This window comes from Pimephales promelas, chromosome 1, assembly GCF_988280905.1.
Source record: "Pimephales promelas chromosome 1, fPimPro1.hap1.1, whole genome shotgun sequence".
In the NCBI taxonomy this organism is placed as follows: Eukaryota; Metazoa; Chordata; class Actinopteri; order Cypriniformes; family Leuciscidae; genus Pimephales; species Pimephales promelas.
In genome coordinates, this window is record NC_142769.1 from 41413374 (window position 1) to 41432945 (window position 19572).

Here is a 19572-nt window from a genome sequence, read left to right on the forward strand (position 1 = left end):
TATGCAAATCCTTTAAGTAAATATATTTTTAAGTTTTTCACCTAATCAATTGTTTTTTAATATCGCTTCTACCAATAATTAATTTTTTTGATATATTATGCGTATCAAGTAAATTCATTTAGTTTTCTACAATTTGTTTTTCATATAGCCTATATAAATGGTTCTACCAATAATTTTAATGTATTTATATAATTATGCACATGCATTTACATTTATTTTTTGAATTCACAGTCTTCTACCCATCTACCAATGATTGCCATTTATTTATATATTATGCATCCCTAAGGAAATTTATTTGTACTTTACCGTTTTCTTTTATATATATATATAAATGGGTTTTCCAATTAGTTTATTTTATTGAGTCTAAAGAATTTAGATCTTTATTATTATTATTATTATTAATTTGTTTGTTTGTTTGTAAGTTCTTGTGTGCCAGGTCTATTTACGGATGCATGCATGCTGTTTCATTTTCATACGTTGTTTTAAGTCTATTTGTTGCCAGATTTCCACAGTGGCATCTTGTATAGACGAACTGACAACTAGGCTACTGTAGCCCCGCGTTCTCCCTTATTTTATCTGGCTGTGCGATCCACCGCGGATGCGCTTCTCAACTTCTTTACAGTAGTTTTCTTTTTCATTTAAACATATATGCGTCCTCAGCCATCACCACGAATTGAACATGCATGTGTCTATCAGAAGAGCGCAGAGAGTAGCGTTAAATTAATGCAGTGCATGCGATCTGACCGACGCGTTTCCCTCATGGCCGAGATATTGACGCGTCACGCTGCGTGTTCTATTAAATGCAACAATGTGATTTAATTCTCATTGTCGAACCCCAACCTGTCTCCACGCGCTCGCGAATGGTCTTAAGGTGAAATTACGTCATTCTAGGTGGAAACAAAGACGAGTTGAGCTCTCTGAGCTCCATCAGATGGAGAGAGCAGCTCCCTCGCCAAACTCTCCCTGCAATCCGGATAGGATACAGATGAAGAGAAGCCATTCCATAGCATTCCCAATGGTCAGGAGGACGCGGGGATATATGATGCTGAAGATGTGCCGTGCAACTGCAAAGAAATGCCTGTGGATTAATAATGCACTTCTGAGTTAAAACATTCCTGTCCAGTTTTTTTTCCCCCACAGTCGACCCAGAGGACAGCAGATGGGACCGTTGAATAGGTGTGTGTTGTTTTATTCTTCTTGGTAATTTATCATGGATCTTAAATATTTTATTTTCAAAATGTGATGGGATGATTTTAAATCCCGCTCTTTCAGCATAGTCTTGTGATTGTGAATGTTCATTTTTTTTACCATCGATTTTTTAACGAGGCTTGGAGGAGGGTGTTTTACGCATGCATACTTGCACTGCAAATTGATTTACAGTCCTATTATGCAACTGAAACTGCATACTTGAACGTGTAAAACAATAGTTTCTTTATGCACTAGATAATGAATTTAATTCAGTAGTTCAGCTTATTTATAAGACTGTCTGTCATTGAATATAAATTGCGTGTTTCTTTTCTTTTATATTCAAGACTGGGGGGACCAAATGAACAGTGGGGCACAAATCCATAGGTCAGTAAAATGTGATTTCTTTCATAGCTCAGTTGTTTATTCGACAGCAATGAGGTCGAATGGAGAGCAAATTGAGATTAGCTTTAAAATTTTTAAAATGTTCTCCTGTGAAAAGTAATCTATCATCTCACATGGGTCTTCTGAGTTTCAAAACAGATCTCAACAATAACAAAAACTGTGCACAAATTTGCTAATTTTACCAAAGTGTCTAGTCTATAAATGTCAATATGAATACTATATATATCTTTTATTTTTTCAGAATTGTTTAAATGACATGATGAACTGGCATAGACTGTACAATGGTTATCCAGCATGATTTGTCTTTTAATTGAAGCATGGAAATCTGATCTTTTGCATAAGGGAGTTGCATATTTGTTTTCACAAATGTACATATTTGATGAGTTAACTAGAAATTGTGTTGAATCTTATTTCATAATAATTCAAAATTCTAAAACTTTTGAGACCTATAATTTGAATGTGGTCTCAGACTTTTTTACATACTGTAAAAGTTTGATAATTGGTCATTGAAACCCCTTTGATCAATCAGAATTCTGACTATGTGATGATTATGGTCCATATCCTGATTTGATTCTTATGGTAGTTTGGCAGATGGCTCACATTTCTTCAGTCACTAATCATTCATCTGTCCCCTGCAGGCTGTCCTGTCTTCACAAAATCAAGAATAAAAACAGCAATGGATGCCATGCCAGAGTATTCCCTCTTTCTTGTGAGGATTTTGGAGGAATTGGATACCAAATACAGTACCGTTTCTTACCAAGACCTTTGTAAGTCCTTGTGTGCCAGGTTTGACTTGGTCCATTTGGCTAAGCTGAGGAGTTTGCTATTCTACACAGCATGTTTGGATCCAGCATTCCCCGCAACATTATTCAAAGACAAAATGAGGTGCTCGGTAGAGGACCAACAGTCCAAGAAGCTCATGGTAGCCGCGGACATTGTCACCATGTTCAATCTCATCCAGATGAATGGAGGAATGGCCAAGGACAAGCTGCCAATGGGTTCCAGACCCAGGTTTCACAAGAACCAATCATTTGAGTCCTGTCGATCTGACTCGGATGTGTATAAATTCAACGACAATGACAGGGCGTACAACCTCTTGGACACCAGGGGTCATCACATTTCACGTAAATCACCCTGCCCGAAGTCTGACTGCAACAACTGCCAGCAGTTCATACCAACCTCAGACCCCAACTTCCTCTTGGGAGTCAACAAGGATCTGAAATGTAGGGCAGCATCTCTGGATAAACTACAGCATCTGCCACAGTACGCCAGCGTCAGTCCTCCTCCGTGCGAGATGCAGAGCACTTACTTCCCCATGGACATCGACAGCGAGTCTACAACGGACCAGGAATCTCTTCATATCAACCCAGGGATCAAGGATACATTCGTGTCCAGCGGAGAGCCTTTTACCGTGCACTCATGCGTGCAAAAGCGGAATATCTTCAAAGAGGATTTCCACAACCTTGTTGCCTTTTCGCCCCACGTGATCACCAAGGAGTCCAGATCGAATTCCAAAGCTGGTGGTGATTACCACCACAGGAGGGAGCTGAACAAGCCTCCCACTTTCTTCAATCACAGTTTTGAGCTGCCATACAGCAACCCTTACTTTGAAGCGGTCAGCGCACCCATCCAGAACAAAGGGCGGGTGAAGCATGAGAGCCTGGACGACTTGCAAGCATCCACCTACTTTGGACCTACAACAGTTTCTGAATGCGTGAGCAGTAGGAGGACTTCTAGCAAGCATGGCAAACAGCCAGCCTGGCCTGTCAAGAGCTTGAGCCTCAATACCGAAGAAGTCCCTGACTTTGAGAGGTCCTTTTTGAACGGCAAAGTGGCAAAGGACAATCATCGCCATAACATGGAAAATGACCAACACTTTCAGTGTACAAAAGACAAGCCCACTGCCTCTCCCTCAGGTTTCTCCAAGAAGTCAAATGGAGCCAAAACAAAAGACATGGCTTCTGTGGCTTGCGGACCGAGTGTTGAGAAAAGAGAGTATGGGAAAAGGTACAAGGACAAGAGCATCATCTGCCCATCGTTTCAGTCGAGCAATGTAGACAATGGCATGAGTGTTGGGACCCAGACCGAACAATCCCATCCTAGGAAAGTGAAAGATTACCCCGGTCACAACAAATATGGAGAGAGGCCGCCATTTAAACATTCAGATGAAGACTCTGAGATTGTCAGTGACGATATCAGCGATATCTTTCGCTTCCTGGATGACATGAGCGTGTGTGACTCTCTTGGAGTTGTGCAGTCCTCGTGCTACACCAGCAACGGCTCACTGTCTCAGGTGACGAAATCAGACGGGGATAGCTCACCCGAACGCAACACTGTCAAGCTGGGCAAAACCAGCATCAAACTAGACCGTCTCTTCCAGTCGTTGGAGAACTCTGATGATGAGCTCAAAGACAGCGTCTGCAAACTGGTACTCAGGATTGGTGAGATTGAGAAGAAGCTTGAGTCTCTTTCAGGGGTGCGAGGGGAGATATCTCAGGTCCTCTCAAAGCTTACTAAGCTGGATGAGAAGATTCAAGAACCAGAGGCTAATGGGAAATCAAGTGACAATGGTATGGTGGAGCAGATTAAGACTGATGCGAACCTCTCACCTCACGTTTTTCAGTGTCACACCACTGGGCACAACATGAAGGTGGAAAAAAGTCCAGAATGGTGCTGCCCGGAGGATGATGGGAGCGAAAGCATGAGGGTAAAAGCTTTAAAGAAAAGTGTATTCACACACAGGTCGTCCAGGTCGCAAACTGAGGAGAACAGTGTCACTGAGTCCAAAGTGGCCAGCATCACCAACTCACCTCGAGACTGGAGGACTGTGTCTTACTCCAGTCACACTGGGGATGAAGGGAAAGAAAGAGACCGGCATTGTGAAGGCAAGGACAGACATAGGAAACCAAGAGAGGTAATAAACCCGATTACTTAAAAATGTGTTCTTTACTGTGTTGAATTTGCTGTTGTGAGTGTTGTAATCCAGATTCCATGTTGCATTGCTATTGTGTTGGCCCGCTGAATCTTTTTTTAATCACTTTGTCAAACTGATATGCAAAACAGATTAATGAGATCTTGAGAGTCATCAGTCTAAATCAGAATTGCTCAGACAACTCACTTCATCATTGAATCAACTGAGATGACTCGCTTGCTCATGTTGACTTGAATTGAAATGAGCTCAGAACTGTTACTGCATTGCTTGTGCTTTTTGAAAACATGTTGATTTTCTGAAGAAGGTGCTTTGGAAAGTATTGTGTGTAGTGCCTTAAAATTACTTGAGTTCAAATGCAAATTTGTGAGGCGCTGAGATGCAGATCAGTCCATACTCTGTTCTAATGGGAAAATCAGGGTTTGATGCCCACTATTGCAAAAACTAAATTGTGTAAGGTTAAAGGAAAAAACTTTTGCTGGTAATTTACTCACCCCCATGTCATCCAAGATGTCCATGTCTTTCTTTCTTCAGTTGAAGAGAAATTAAGGTTTTTAATGAAAACACATTTTCTCCATTTTTCAAACACTTATATTTTTCTCCATATAATGCACTTTACTGGTAACCAATGGTTCAAGTTCCAAAAGACAGTTTCAGTGCAAACTGTTCAAAGGGCTTTAAACGATTCCAGATGATGAATAAGGGTCTTATCAGGTGAAATGATCGCTCATTTAAAAAAAAAAAAAAAAAAAAAAAAAACAAAGTTTAAGTTTTATAAGCTCAAATGGTCGCCTTGCTCTGTTCTGTGATGCACGTTCGAACTGGTTTATCAAAATGAACGAATCTTTTTTCGTGTTATTGGCGACCATTTGAGCTTATAAAACTTGTTTCGCTTGATAAGACCCTTATTCATCATCTGGAATTGTTTAAAGCCCTTTGAACAGTTTGCACTGAAACTGTCCTTTGGACCTTGAACCGTTTGGTTACCAGTAAAGTGCATTATATGGAGAAAAATCCTGGAATGTTTTCATCAAAAACCTTAATTTATTTTCGACTGAAGAAAGAAAGACATGGATATCTTGGATGACATGGGGGTGAGTAAATTATCAGCAAAAGTCTTTTTTAAAAGTGAACTACTCTTAAGTCTGTCATAATCTGCTGTGTGACATATTTTATTAAATCTACCATTATATTTGTTGATTACTGAGACTGCAACTGTTAATCATTTAGAATTAGTCATTATGTTTTAAGAGCTTGGTTATTGTGCAAAGACAAAAAAAAATTGTAACCAGCTTTGGGATTGAGTCAATTGAATTCTGTAAGCCAGGATCCCAGCAGGTACCCATTTACCTGATTTTATACAAATCAGTCATGACTCCTGGAAGAATGTTACGTCGACTAATTAATATTAATGAGCCAGACAGATAAGGTTGTCAGACCGTTTCTACACCCTTGCATGATTTTGCCTTGGTTTACACCCCTAGGTAGTTGTGCTCAATTACACTCCATCATTTCCCAAAATACATGCAGACATTTTGTTCTGGAAGCAAGCTAGCTTTAATATCATATCTCTAACAGTACAGTCGTAGTCTCTTGCGGTGCAATTATCTCACAATTTCCCCATTCTTTCCTACATCTACTGTAGCTGTATTTTTTTGCAGCAGCACAAACTGCATGCAGGACACAATAGAGCATCAGACTAATAATTTTAATTCAATCCCCTCAGAGGAACAAGGATTTCATGGCAAATTAGTCCTGTTAAGTATTTACCTGCTCTCGAGATAATATGTTGACACATCTGAGCTGAAGCTTCAGTACTCTGAAGAATTGAAACGTCTTAAGGTAAACAAGTTCAAGGATTCCATGAATACTGTGAGGAAGATGAAAAAGTTGTATCAAAACCTCACTATGTATACCGCTTTAAGAATGTAAAAATACTTGAGGTAAACAAGCAAACAAAAAAATCTGTTTCAGGGCCGAAGTCTTTAGTAGCCAAGTCGGATGCAGTCTGGACTGCTCTCTGTGGATAATAGAGTACGAGCTTCCATTCCTGAACACATGCAGGTGGAAAACAATGTTTTTACAGGTTTATCAGTAGCAGAGGCATACCCCTTGCTAATGTTTTCCCAAATACAAAGTACTACAGTCAGATGTCTACTTAGGTAAAAGTACTAAAGTACTTACTTTTAAAAGTAGGCTTACTTGAGTAGCAAGAGTACAAGAGTACATTTTCAAAAAATTGCATTACTACTGCCACAGTGCTTACATTTATGTACTGAAATGTTCTACATGGAGTTATGAAAAATGCTAATACCTTGGAGAATGTAAAAGAAATTAAAATTAATCTTTTTACCATGTTGCTTTATTTAACATTTAAGAAAATTCAGAAAATTTAAATAGTCTGGCGAGGTGGGGCCATGGCCTGGCTCATGATTGATTGAAATTCCTGCGTTTCGTCCATGGTTTCTGACCATGGGGTTGACTTTGGCTGAAAGCTGAAGGTGATTGCTGATAGGTTGTACCAATCAGTGGCGCCTGCACAATCCAATCAGGATTGAGAGGGAAACAACAAATTGAAGGTTTCCAAGATTTTTATTATTTTTTATTTTTTTTAGAAGTAGCAACGGCTACTCACGGATATGGATAGAAATGTTGCGGATTAAAGAGTACAGTATTTGCCTCTCAAATCTACTTGAGTAAAGTCATGAGTACTCCCCAAAAATGATACTCGAGCAAAGTGCAGATCCCTCAAAACTGTACTTAAGTACTGTACTCAAGTAAACGTACTCTGTTACTGTTCCGGCTCTGATCAGTAGTGAGTTATGTTATGTTATGTTATGTTATGTACAATTTGTCGTGTTATGGAATGGTTGCCTTTCATTTTTGTTTCCTTTATTTATTCTGGGTTTTTTTTTGTGCTATTTCTCATGGTAAATTATTAGTTCTATCATGTTCTGTTTTGTTCTATTTCTTATGTTATAGTTATTATTACATTTTAGTTATTTTAGTGCTATTTATAATCTGTTTATTCTGTTCTGATCTATTCTTTGATATTTACTTTATTCTGCTCTCTATTCTATGTTTTGTTGTGTTTATTCTATTATATTCCATTATATTCTAATCCATTCTGTAGTTTTACAATAATTGTCTCTGTTCTTTTTATCTTATTTATTCCATTCTTTTTCTGTTCCATTAAGTTTTCTTCTATTCTATTCTATTCTGTGTTGTTTTTGTTTATATCTTGTCTATATTGTATTGTATTATTTTCTGATTATATTCTATTGTTCTTCTCTTCTCTTCTCTTCTCTTCTCTTCTCTTCTCTTCTCTTCTCTTCTCTTCTCTTCTCTTCTCTTCTCTTCTCTTCTCTTCTCTTCTCTTCTCTTCTCTTCTCTTGAAACACTTACCCTTATTTAGTCTTGGGAATATTTTCATGTTTTCTTAGTTTTGCTCCTCTGCCTCTCACTCATTTCTTCTTGGCTTATTGCCCTGGTTAAAAGCCTGCCAGTTCCTGTATCGTCCCTTCTGATCTTTTTGGGGAACTCGTGAGTGCCAAAAGTCCCTGCCTCTTTGGAACGATCCAAGCTGTAGTTAATTTTAGTGAATGGTCGCACAGGGAACTGGTGGTTAATTAAATCTCATTCACGTTAATGAGAAAACATAACAATCTTTTGCATTTCACTATTCTGTGGCCCTTCTGCCTTTTGAGTTCTCCTTTATTTAAAGGTGAAATGTGTAATTTATTCAATTATTTTCTCTTTGTATGTCTTTAATATAAAGAGTTGACCAAGAAATACGCTGTTTATGTTTATTCTCATGAAAAGTGGAAACAGCTTTGTGTTCTGTGACATAATCAAACATGTACTGTATCTCTTAGTTAGAGCTTCCTGGACAGCCTGACAGCAACACTGACTCAATGAACAATGGTGTGTGTTTGAGACGGAGCTATGTGTGTTCTGTTTTAATGACACTAGTGCAACAAGACTACACACTTCACATTGAAGGTAACAACTGGGTGTTCTTACTTTTTCAGTGTACAATTTTGTCTTTAAATCTTTCATTTAAAAGCAATGCTTTAATGTATTCAAACCACGGCTGTCAACGTGGTTCCAAGAAACAGCTTGCCTGCCAAACATCTATTCAGCTGTGAATGTTTTGGTAAATGTTTTTCTGGGTTAATGAGAGTCTTATAGTGCATCCCGTCATCCTCTTTTATTTTCTTTCTGTCTACATCATCCTGTCTTTAACTGACATGAAGTTGCTACGCCAGTCTTTTTGCATAACTTCTTTATAAGAGAAGCCGTAGCCAACGAACCCAGCTGCTCTGTAGTGGGTGAGAAGATACGAGAGAACTGTCATTTTCAGACAGGCACTTAGCACAACATCCGTTCCTTCTCACATAGTGCCCTTGATAAAGGGCAATGCAAACCTTTTTTCTTCTAGCCCAAACAAAAGTGCCAGCTAGCCAAGCGATAAGCTTATGTCAGTAGTGGTCAAGCTAGAAGCACACTTAAATTATTTGGCTTGCAGAATATAAACAACGAATGCTTTTAGTCGCTTCATTTGAAGGCTATGTCTAATGAGGTTTTAATAATGTCTGTGTGTCCATTCAACTTAAAACTGTGCCGGATAAAGAATAACCTATACGAAAGAGAAGTGCCCTGAATAGGCTGATGGGGTTAGATGACAAAATGAAAGATTATATATTTTACAAATGTGAGCTGGCTTTCCTGTGCAAATCTCAAAAGCACAATACTACACTCTAAAAAAGTACTACACTCTGGGTTGGTTTAACCCAAATTTGGGTCAAATATGGAGAAACCCAAATGTTGGGTTAAAAATGTCATTTAAACATTTAACCCAATGGCTGAGTTTGTTCATATTTGACCCAAAGATGGGTTAAAACAACCCAGCATTGTTGTGGTTGCCAAGATGTTGAGAATTGCTTGCCAATAAGACTTTCTGATTGGTTTAGCACAGTGTTATTTTAGGTATTATTTTTATAGAATTATATTATTAAGTAATATTTAAAAGGTCCTTCTATTTATTTTTGTTTTTATCCAGATTTATATTTTTCATTTTTCATTTTTTATTTTTATTTTTGTGTAATTTAATTATGTTTTTTCTTTGTTTTTAATACTTCTGTTTTGCTTTAATTTACTATTTTATCTCAGTTTTAATTTATGTAGCGTTTATTTTAAGTTATTAGGTGGTTGTTGACTGGAGAAAAAGTATAAGAAAGTAGCTGAGCACCTTTCCCAAACATGCCACATGATATGAGGGATCATGCATGTCTTTTTCAATGGTTACGGAATGTGCCACAGTTTCATAGTTATTAGGGGAATTGTTCAAATCACTAACCCCAAGTAAGCAATTGTAATAAAGATTCTTGCTTAGCAACAACACTAATGATTGTGTCTCAGTGAGATTTCACTTAATGAATTTACAACAGCAGTAAAGATTTTTAATTTATTGCAATGCCATAATACATTGCTTTATAACTTGCAAGTTTAATGGTTATATGACAGTAAGGAGAAATAAATACAGAATCCTTATGATATTCAGTGAGTCACAGTCCCTCTGTATATGACATTGAGTCTGACCTACAGTACGTATTATTTCACTGCTGCTGTTTTCTTGGCGAGGAATAACCTATACCTATGAATATCAGAAAGACAATATTTTTCCTCCTCTCAGTTGGCCTTCCCTCATTTGCATCGGTGGTTGTTTGATCAGTCTTTCCCTGCAGGAAGCGGGAGGTGGATCAACACTCTTCAGAGCTCACTCCTGTGGCTTTTTTAATTTTCACCTTAGCTCAGGCCAGACAGAACAATACCTCGCCTAAAAGAGAAGAACATTTAAGTGGGTGGGTGTTTTTCTTTTTTTTTAAAAGTACTGAGACGGAAACAAAAATGACAGGGCAAAATAGAAATGCTGCAATTATATTGAAATATCTAGACCAACTGGTGGGTAGCAACCCAAAAGTGGGTCGCGGAGTTAGCCATTGAAACACCAACAACAAAACGAAACTTTGAGTCAAGACTTTTATTTTGAAAGACGTATTTAATTTGTTCAACACATAAACACATAATTGTTTAGCTCCAAAATGTAATACTTAAATTTCAATATTTAAATATTTAAGTAAATTTAAATTTCAATATATATATATATATCCCCTTTTCAATTATAAGTTAATGGTAAAAGTTGACATTTACTTTTTGAAAGGATGGCAATGTCATTATAATATTATATGTCTTTTTTTTACTTTACTATATGGGATTGTTCATTACTTTATAATGGGAAAATATTAGGAAACCAGGTGTTTCTATTTTTATTTACTAATACAACAAGGAATGTGGGGAGGCCATTAAACAACATTTTTATGAAAAAATAGCTTAAAAAGAAAACAAAAAGTTACTATTTATGTTGACTATCACTTGAAAAATGTACTTGTGTATATTATTAAACGCTGCATCAGCAGGTTATTATCAAAGTTTTTTATTTATTTTTTTACACGCACACTACTGGTCCCCATTTTGCAGAATGACCCAGTTCACGATAATCAAATGTTTCATGTTGTGAGCTGCAGCAATTTGGCTTCCCTCCGGACAAGAATAAGCTCCTGACTCAGATATAATTCTTTATAATAGTCCAAAGACAGAGACAATAAGACATTTCCAGCTCTGCAAACAAGACTGCAGTCATTCCTGTAAGCACGATGATTCCCGCTTGCACCGTAGTTAGACTCATGCAGTGCCAGCATGCTTTTTTTCTTGAGAGTTATAGCTGATGCAGGGTTTCAATAACTTAATGTGTTTATAGTGTCTGCCTTGCTGAGCGGTTTCTAAGGTGTCCTAATAAGTTGTTTGAATGTTGCTATGCAGTTATAGGTGGCCCCAAAATCTCAATGATTGTGGTCTCTAGACTCAGCTCTTTTCTTCAAAGTAATGATTTTCCAGGCGAAAATGGTCCCAACTGCTCTGAAAAGCAATATCACACCTCTTCTCAACAAGTTTTATGATTTCTGGTTTCATTTCTTTTTGCAGCACAAATAGTTGGTGTGAGTTTAAGCTTAAAACAAGAAAAAATATCTCCCAATGGGGACAGAAAAATAAAATTAATTGAAAGGGAAAACAAGATTATTTGATCTTACCTTGTTGGCAGATATTTTTGTCTTGTTTTAAGAAAAGTTGTGATGTATTTTAGATTTAAAATCTTAAGTCATATTGCTTCTCAAGTTAAATATATCTTGATATGTCTGGAATGTTTAGATATTTGTACTGGAATACAAGACAAAATATTCCTCCTCCGTGACCTTTCCTCCCATTTCTCCCCTACAGACAGATCGACAGTATGACGCCCACCAGGCCCACCGCTCCTCAAAGCCGCCCAAGGACTCCTACCTGGTGGAGCAGGTGTTCAGCCCACACCACTTCCCTCCCGCGGTCAAGTCTCATGTGAAGGGCAGTCCTCTCTATACGGACCTACGCCTGACCGGCCTCGCCGATGCCAAACGTTCTCAGCCCTCCTGGACCATTGAAGAGTACAAACGCAACTCAGGAGACAAGAACAAGCTCAGCGCCTTGGACCTGCAGGTGAGAGCCGACCGGCCTCGGGGGCTTTGCATTGTGATTGCAACTGTGCCAATATTGTTGATTTTTCACTGTTTTTTGAGGCTTTGATGTGTGCTGTGTGTGTGGCGATCTGTGGGATTAGCTGAGGCGCATGGGAATGGAGGCTTCGATTTTTCCTCAATCAATGCTTCTCTGCCAAATGCTGCCGGTGTGTGTCTTAAGGTCATCAGTGCAGTGGGTGACCTTGTGCGCTGTGAAATATTAATGATCCTTATTTAAATCACTCACTGTTGACAGTCAGGGACACAATGCAATTACTTGACTTGATTGCATTGTAAAAAGAAGTAGTGGTATCTGATTTGTGAACAAGTCATTCTTTTGATTTGAATTATTTCAATGAATCGGTTGATCTAGTTTATACAACTTAGACAATCTCTTAACAAACCTAACAATTTGATGTTTATGATTGATACTGAAAAAGGTATTTTATTTATTTGATTAAAACAAACGAACAAACAATGGTGAATAATGGAGATTCAATTATTCATATTCAAAAAATATTTTTTATGAGCGAATTCGTGGCTGCAACAAAATGACAAGAAAGTACAATAAATATATTTTATTAAAGGGATAGTTTACCCACAAAACTTACTGATGTTGTTCCAAACCCTTAAGACTTTAGTTCTATTTAGTTCTATATTTTTGATGACATTTGAGAGCTTTCTGTCCCTCCATTTGCTCTTTGAAAAAAAGTTCATAAAGTGATAGTAAAACTAATCCATATGAATTGAGTGGTTTAGTGCAAAATTTTCTGAAGCAACGTGATCACTTTTTATATGATGTACAGATTGAATCTAGGCTTTTGTTCACATATAAACATTCATCAATTCACACATCAGTTGTGGTAAATAGAAGCTCAAGCTTGATAACTTGAAGTGCAAGAACCAACGTGGTTTATTTTTTTTTTCATTATTTTTTTTCATTATTTCATTATTTTTTAATTTTTTTTTTCATTATCATTTTATTTAACCTTTATTTAACCAGGTAGGCACATAGAGGATTCTCATTCTCATTAAAAACGTTGACCTGGCCATGATAAAGCGTCAAGGTGCAGACAACAAGAAGTTACCCATAAAGGACAAAACAATGAATCAAGGATACGATCAGTTATACAATCAAAAATCCAGTCTATAACATAATTCCAGATACAATACCTAGGAAAGTAGCCTATTACGGCATCAATATAATACAATACAGGAATAGAATAAATAAATTAGAAGACGATAAAAGTAATGCATTAGCTTGCACCAAGGAAGAATGCTGACGCTAACAAGAACGATGGTGTGACAGGAAGTTGGAAATCAATCTTTATACCGGGACAATAGATTCTAGATTTTTGCAATTCCTTCCAATTGTTTGCTGCCAAAAACTGAAAAGTCTGCCAAAGGAAGTACGGACTTTGGTGGTATTTAATGAGATAAACCTACTTGAATGCAAATTGCGAGATTGAGAAGCTACAGAACTTAAAGTTCTTAAATAGGTAGAGGCTTTGCCTAAGAGAATTTTGTAAATGTGGAGAAACCAGTGTGTTTGACTTCTAATGTGAAGGGAGGGCCAGCCAATGAGTATGTAGAGGTTACAATGAGGAGTACAATGATGTTTATAGTTGGGCCAGAGGTGTAAAGAATGGTGTCATCTGCATATACATGTATCTTATAATCTCCTACAGCTAGGGCAACATCGTTAATGTAAACAGAAAAGAGTATCGGCCCAAGAATAGAACCTTGTGGTACCCCTATAGAAACCTTTTCGGGTTACGCAGCACGTTTGAGCTTCTGCAAGAACCAATGAGGTTCATTTTCGGGTTACACAGCACGCTTGAGCTTCTGCAAAAACCAATGAGGTTCATTTGAAAGTTGAAATAAGTGGCTTTGTAATTTTAGTTGGATGGATTAAGAAAGGAATGGATTAAGGAAGTAAAAAGGGTCAATTGTTTTACATTAAGGCTTATGGTTGTTTGTTACAGACGATGTTATTCTGTCTTCATCTCCAGACATAATCACATTCTATTGATAGAGGAGGGCTCACAATAAAAAGGCTTTAGTGTAGGAGAAAAGCAAGCTTCTTTCATACAATACCATAATATATGCTCTGTTTTATTGACTCTCTCAAGCTTGATATTGATTTTGAATGGATAAAAGCAAATGATGGCTTTAAAACTAGCTGTTCTTGTTCTGTGTGTACGAGAAAAAAATTAAAAAGATGGAACAGAAAAGTACATTTCTGACTTCTTCAGAGGCTTGTGCAATGTCTTCAGCAGGATGTGAATGTGCCCTTTATCTTTGCATCAAATCCGTGTTACATGCTCACCCCAGTGCATAGACAACTGGCTAGAACCAGGGGTGGTGTCTCTCTCTTTTTGCCAATTTGCAAGAGTTGTAGGTTTTCTGATGGCCCGCTTACCCAACCACAGCATGAGTGGAGCAGAAAACAGACAGAACATGTCAAAAAGACACAACACAGCTCAAGCAATGTTACGTACCAGTGATTTTTATTGACCCATCACAGCACATTCAAACCTTGACAAAGCAAAGAGTTTTTTGGTTTGATAATGCAGCATGGATGCAATTGTACAAAAAACTATATCATGAGGTGATTAAATTGATTTGCAATAATTTACATTTTCAATCTGCCCTACTTTTTTCTGTTGATCTTCTCACCTGATATTATTTCAACTTTTTTTTTTCCTGTGTTTTTTTTTTTTTTTTTTTGTGCAATGTTTGCTGTATATTTTGTATTGTTGCAAGCACAAAACATTTATCAAATAGATTTTTGTTATCTGATTTCAGATTGGATCTGAAACTGACCTACATTAAAATAATTTATTTTACCTGAAAGGGGTGCTTTCACACTAGCACTTTTGGTGCAGACTTTCTGAACTCGAGTGAGCACTCGAGAATAGTCTACGGAATGGTTAATGTGAATTCTTTTGATTTGCTACTGATATGAATGCAAATGAACTCTATAGGGGAGGGGGGGATAAATCAAACTCAGGTTCGGACTAGGCAGTCGAACCAATTGTCACCCTTCTTTGTTTCTTCTTAATTTATTTATGAGCTGTATGGGAAGCCCAATAAAAGTTTGCAGACTGAACACAAGAATGCGTCCTGTGAACGGTCCATTAGGTGACTTAAAGTAGAAATTCTGTTGTCATAGCAATTACTGAGAGGGAGATTTATAAGACAATTAATCATGTGTTTCTCACTGGAGAGTTATGTACTGTTGGGCATTCATCTCCAAAAAGGCACTATTTCCAAACTAACATTAGTGTTTATTCTCTGGAACTTTACAAGCCAGCTTATGGTGTAATTAGTCTCTAGATCACTGATTGTGTTTCGACAAAAGAGACAATGTTAACTTGATTAACATTTATCATTAATATTTAATAGTTTTAATGTTGAGCCTTGAATTTATTCTCTCTGTATCATTATATTTTAATGAGACTTTTTCTGCCTGTAATGTTTTAATATCAAAAATGGAACTGAAATGCTTTTTAGTAAATGATCAGGTAGCAATTGCACATTAGCAGTCGACTATAAGAAACAAAAAAACACATGATTTAAAACACACATGATTGGTACTTCCCTTCACTATGAAATCGTTCTTATTTCACAAGAGAAAATCGGATTATCTTTCTCGTTTACAGTTGAAGAGTTCAGATGCAAAAGCCTCTAAATGCCATTTGAAATTTTCTTCTTTAATGATGATTTTTATCAAGCTTGTATATTTAAGTTCAGTGATTTCACTTAAATGGCAATGATAATTACCTATTAATTGTTATTTAAGTGGCACTTGGAGGCTTTTGCATCTGAACTCTTCAGTTGGTATTGATATAAGATTACTCTGAGCGTATTGGAGACAGAAACGGCTAATACCTGGGTGAAGTTTTATTTGCTCAGTGTAGTGAGGAAAGTGTCATCAGCGACAGTGTCCTGCTGCTTGTCATTGCTGAAATTAATGAAATCTGATATTCAGAAGCAATCCACACGTAAAAATTACAACACTGAACACACTTTGGGTGCAAAGGTTCCCTGGAGTACAGTTATTAGGGGTATTGAAGATGGCATCATCGTCACAGCAGTGGAAGATCATGTACTCTTGACATTAGATGGATGTCTTATAATGCCAGGTTGATTAGACTAATCTGTATGTAATAGTTGATATTACAGATATTTATTTATTTATTTATTTATTATTAAAATGATAATTTAAATAATATTATGTATATTTACTGTACCTTTACTTTATCTGTCTGTCTATCTATCTGTCTGTCTGTTTATCGTCTGTCGATTATTCTATCTAGCTGTCTGTCTGTCGATTATTCTATCTAGCTGTCTGTCTGTCGATTATTCTATCTAGCTGTCTGTCTGTCTACCGTCTGTCGATTATTCTATCTAGCTGTCTGTCTGTCGGTTATTCTATCTAGCTGTCTGTCTGTCGGTTATTCTATCTAGCTGTCTGTCTGTCGGTTATTCTATCTAGCTGTCTGTCTGTCGGTTATTCTATCTAGCTGTCTGTCTGTCTATCGTCTGTCGATTATTCTATCTAGCTGTCTATCGATTTTTCTATCTAGCTGTCTGTCTATCGTCTGTCATTAATCTATCTAGCTGTCTGTCTGTCGATTGTCTGTTGATTATTCTATCTAGCTGTCTGTCTGTCATTAATCTATCTAGCTGTCTGTCTGTCGAATGTCTGTTGATTATTCTATCTAGCTGTCTGTCTGTCGATTATTCTATCTAGCTGTCTGTCTGTCATTAATCTATCTAGCTGTCTGTCTGTCGATTGTCTGTTGATTATTCTATCTAGCTGTCTGTCTGTCGATTATTCTATCTAGCTGTCTGTCTGTCGGTTATTCTATCTAGCTGTCTGTCTGTCGATTATTCTATCTAGCTGTCTGTCTGTCGGTTATTCTATCTAGCTGTCTGTCTGTCTATCGTCTGTCGATTATTCTATCTAGCTGTCTATCGATTTTTCTATCTAGTTGTCTGTCTATCGTCTGTCATTAATCTATCTAGCTGTCTGTCTGTCGATTATTCTATCTAGCTGTCTGTCTGTCGATTATTCTATCTAGCTGTCTGTCTGTCTATCGTCTGTTGATTATTCTATCTAGCTGTCTATCATCTTTCGATTATTCCATCTAGCTGTGTTTGTCGATTATTCTATCTAGCTGTCTGTCTGTCGCTTATTCTAACTGTCTGTCTATCATCTTTCGATGATTCCATCTAGCTGTGTTTGTCGATTAGTCTATCTAGCTGTCTGTCTGTCTATCGTTTATTGGTTATTCTATCTAGCTGTCTGTCTGACTGACAATCGTCTGTCAATTATTCTATCTAGCTGTCTGTCAGTCTATCGTCTGTCGATTATTCTATCTAGCTGTCTATTAAAACTTTGGAACCTATATTTCTTTTTTCTCTTTTTTTTTAAACAAACATTGTTTTAATGTGACTTTTTGTTAGTCAAATTTGAATTGCAATTCTGCATCCTGTTTACTACTTCAGTTGAACTCTTGATGGCATACAACCTTGCTACAACCCAGCAACTTAACAGAACACCATAGCAAATAACATGCTAAAATCGAATCAGAGCTTAGCAACAACATACTGTTGTAACGTAATGACAGACACCCTAAAACACCCTAGCATCATTTTGGGACATGAGTTACACAGACAAGCAACACTCATGTTATCTTCAGAAAAATTTGTTGTTGTTGTTTTTTTTTTCCCCCTCTCAGTTATTTTTGTCTGACTGCTCCTATTTTCCTTTGCTGTCATACCTGAACATCTCATCCTGAACCGTATGCCATGTCACCCTTTCCTCTTTCTCATTTCCCCTTCACTTGCTCACCATATATTCAATTAAAATGTCAATTTGATGAAAAATTCCATCTCGGCAGAATATGTTGCTTCAGGAATCTGTCTGCAGTTAGTGTGACGAGTGGACAAGAGCTCCATTCATCTTCCACAGTCTTCATTTCACAGCCGAGACCTGGTACAATCACGGTCTGCTCCACACAAACGCTTTCTTTTGCAGAACCTCTCACCTTTTCTGTTTCCCTGCAGGTCCAGGATTCACTCAACCCCAACAATCTGGAGTACTGGATGGAGGACATCTACACGCCAGGCTACGACTCGCTGCTTAAGCGCAAGGAGGCGGAGTTTCGCAGGGCAAAGGCGTGTAAAATTGGCGCACTGATCGCTGCGGCCGCCTGCACTGTGATACTGGTCATTGTAGTGCCCATTTGCACCATGAAGTCTTGAGGTTTTTATCTGTTTTTCTGTCAGATGGTGTTTGTATCACTGTATTCTTTACTGGTGTTGCACAGACGCTAGGACAAACGTGGGACTTCATTTGTGGAGGTCTGTAATATTATGTCTGATTTCAGCCACCGGCCTTAGACTTTCATGGAATGTCAATCGAAATATATCACAACAAAGAATTAAGGATTGCAATTTGACGTTTGTCTTTTTTATTTACAGTAGTTAATATTTATAACTTGAATAAATTATTTGTTATGCAGTAGATGGCCTTGCTTAAAGGTTCAGAGACCCTTGTTTTATAGGACAAAACATAATGTACCGACATTATATAATGTTTAATGTATGTTTTTTTTTCTTGGTATTGCAATAGAAACTAAAGGGAAAGCTTTATGTTTAAGTGCATTCTATTTTTTACTTTACTATGATTATGAGAATTTTAACAAGAGTTATTTTTCAATGAATACACCGACAGAATGTTTTAGAGAATGAGTTAGGTTTATCTGTGGTGGAAATTACTGGAATGTTTGGGCTTGTGCAATGCCTTTTTATAAGGAATATATATACTGTATATTCAGATATCTCAAATATAATTCATGTGAGAATTCAATGAGAACACATTTGAATTGAATAGGTCACCCACAAATTTAAATTCGATCATTATATACCCACCATTATGTTGTATTTAAATGTGTGGCTCTCTGGGAATTTATTTTTATTAATATTTTTACATTTTGAGCTCTTTTCCATTCCATGACCGTATTCTCAAAAAACACAAGAAAAGTAGTCCATATGATGTGTGAATTATATTGTTAATGCAATATTTTCATGGAATAAGCACTAACAAGCTCAAATATACATCTAGTCCAGACTACCCAGATTTCATGGTTGCTTCAAATTCTTTCAAATAGTGACAGAATTACATTTTTGAAGGGTTTTGATTGTGTGTGAGAACAGTAAAATGACTCTATTAATGATCTTTATTCATATTTTTTGAACAGTGGCACGTGACTTTATTTTATTTGGATTTGATCTGTATCATTGTGCCTATACAGCACTTCAAAATCAACAATATCACATACTGTAGCTGCTTTCTATTTGATACAGTATATGTCATATCTTAATCGTCCTATACTTGAATTGCCAAATCACGTTCAACTAGCTCAT

General features: G+C 37.1%; 1 protein-coding gene across 2 annotated transcripts; it reads left to right on the forward strand.

The window, feature by feature from the left end:
• The first annotated feature begins 550 nt into the window (after nucleotides 1–550).
• minar1 (membrane integral NOTCH2 associated receptor 1) lies at nucleotides 551–19279 on the forward strand. Of its 2 annotated transcripts, XM_039673605.2 has the most exons (5): nucleotides 551–1176; nucleotides 1533–1572; nucleotides 2229–4504; nucleotides 11858–12112; nucleotides 18211–19279. In XM_039673605.2, exons 3-5 carry the CDS (start codon nucleotides 2267–2269, stop codon nucleotides 18406–18408), a joined length of 2691 nt encoding a protein of 896 aa, XP_039529539.2. In that variant the 5' UTR covers nucleotides 551–1176; nucleotides 1533–1572; nucleotides 2229–2266; the 3' UTR covers nucleotides 18409–19279. The 2 variants fall into 2 exon arrangements, with proteins under 2 accessions (XP_039529539.2, XP_039529616.2); XM_039673682.2 differs by lacking the exon at nucleotides 1533–1572.
• Nucleotides 19280–19572: the final 293 nt, after the last annotated feature.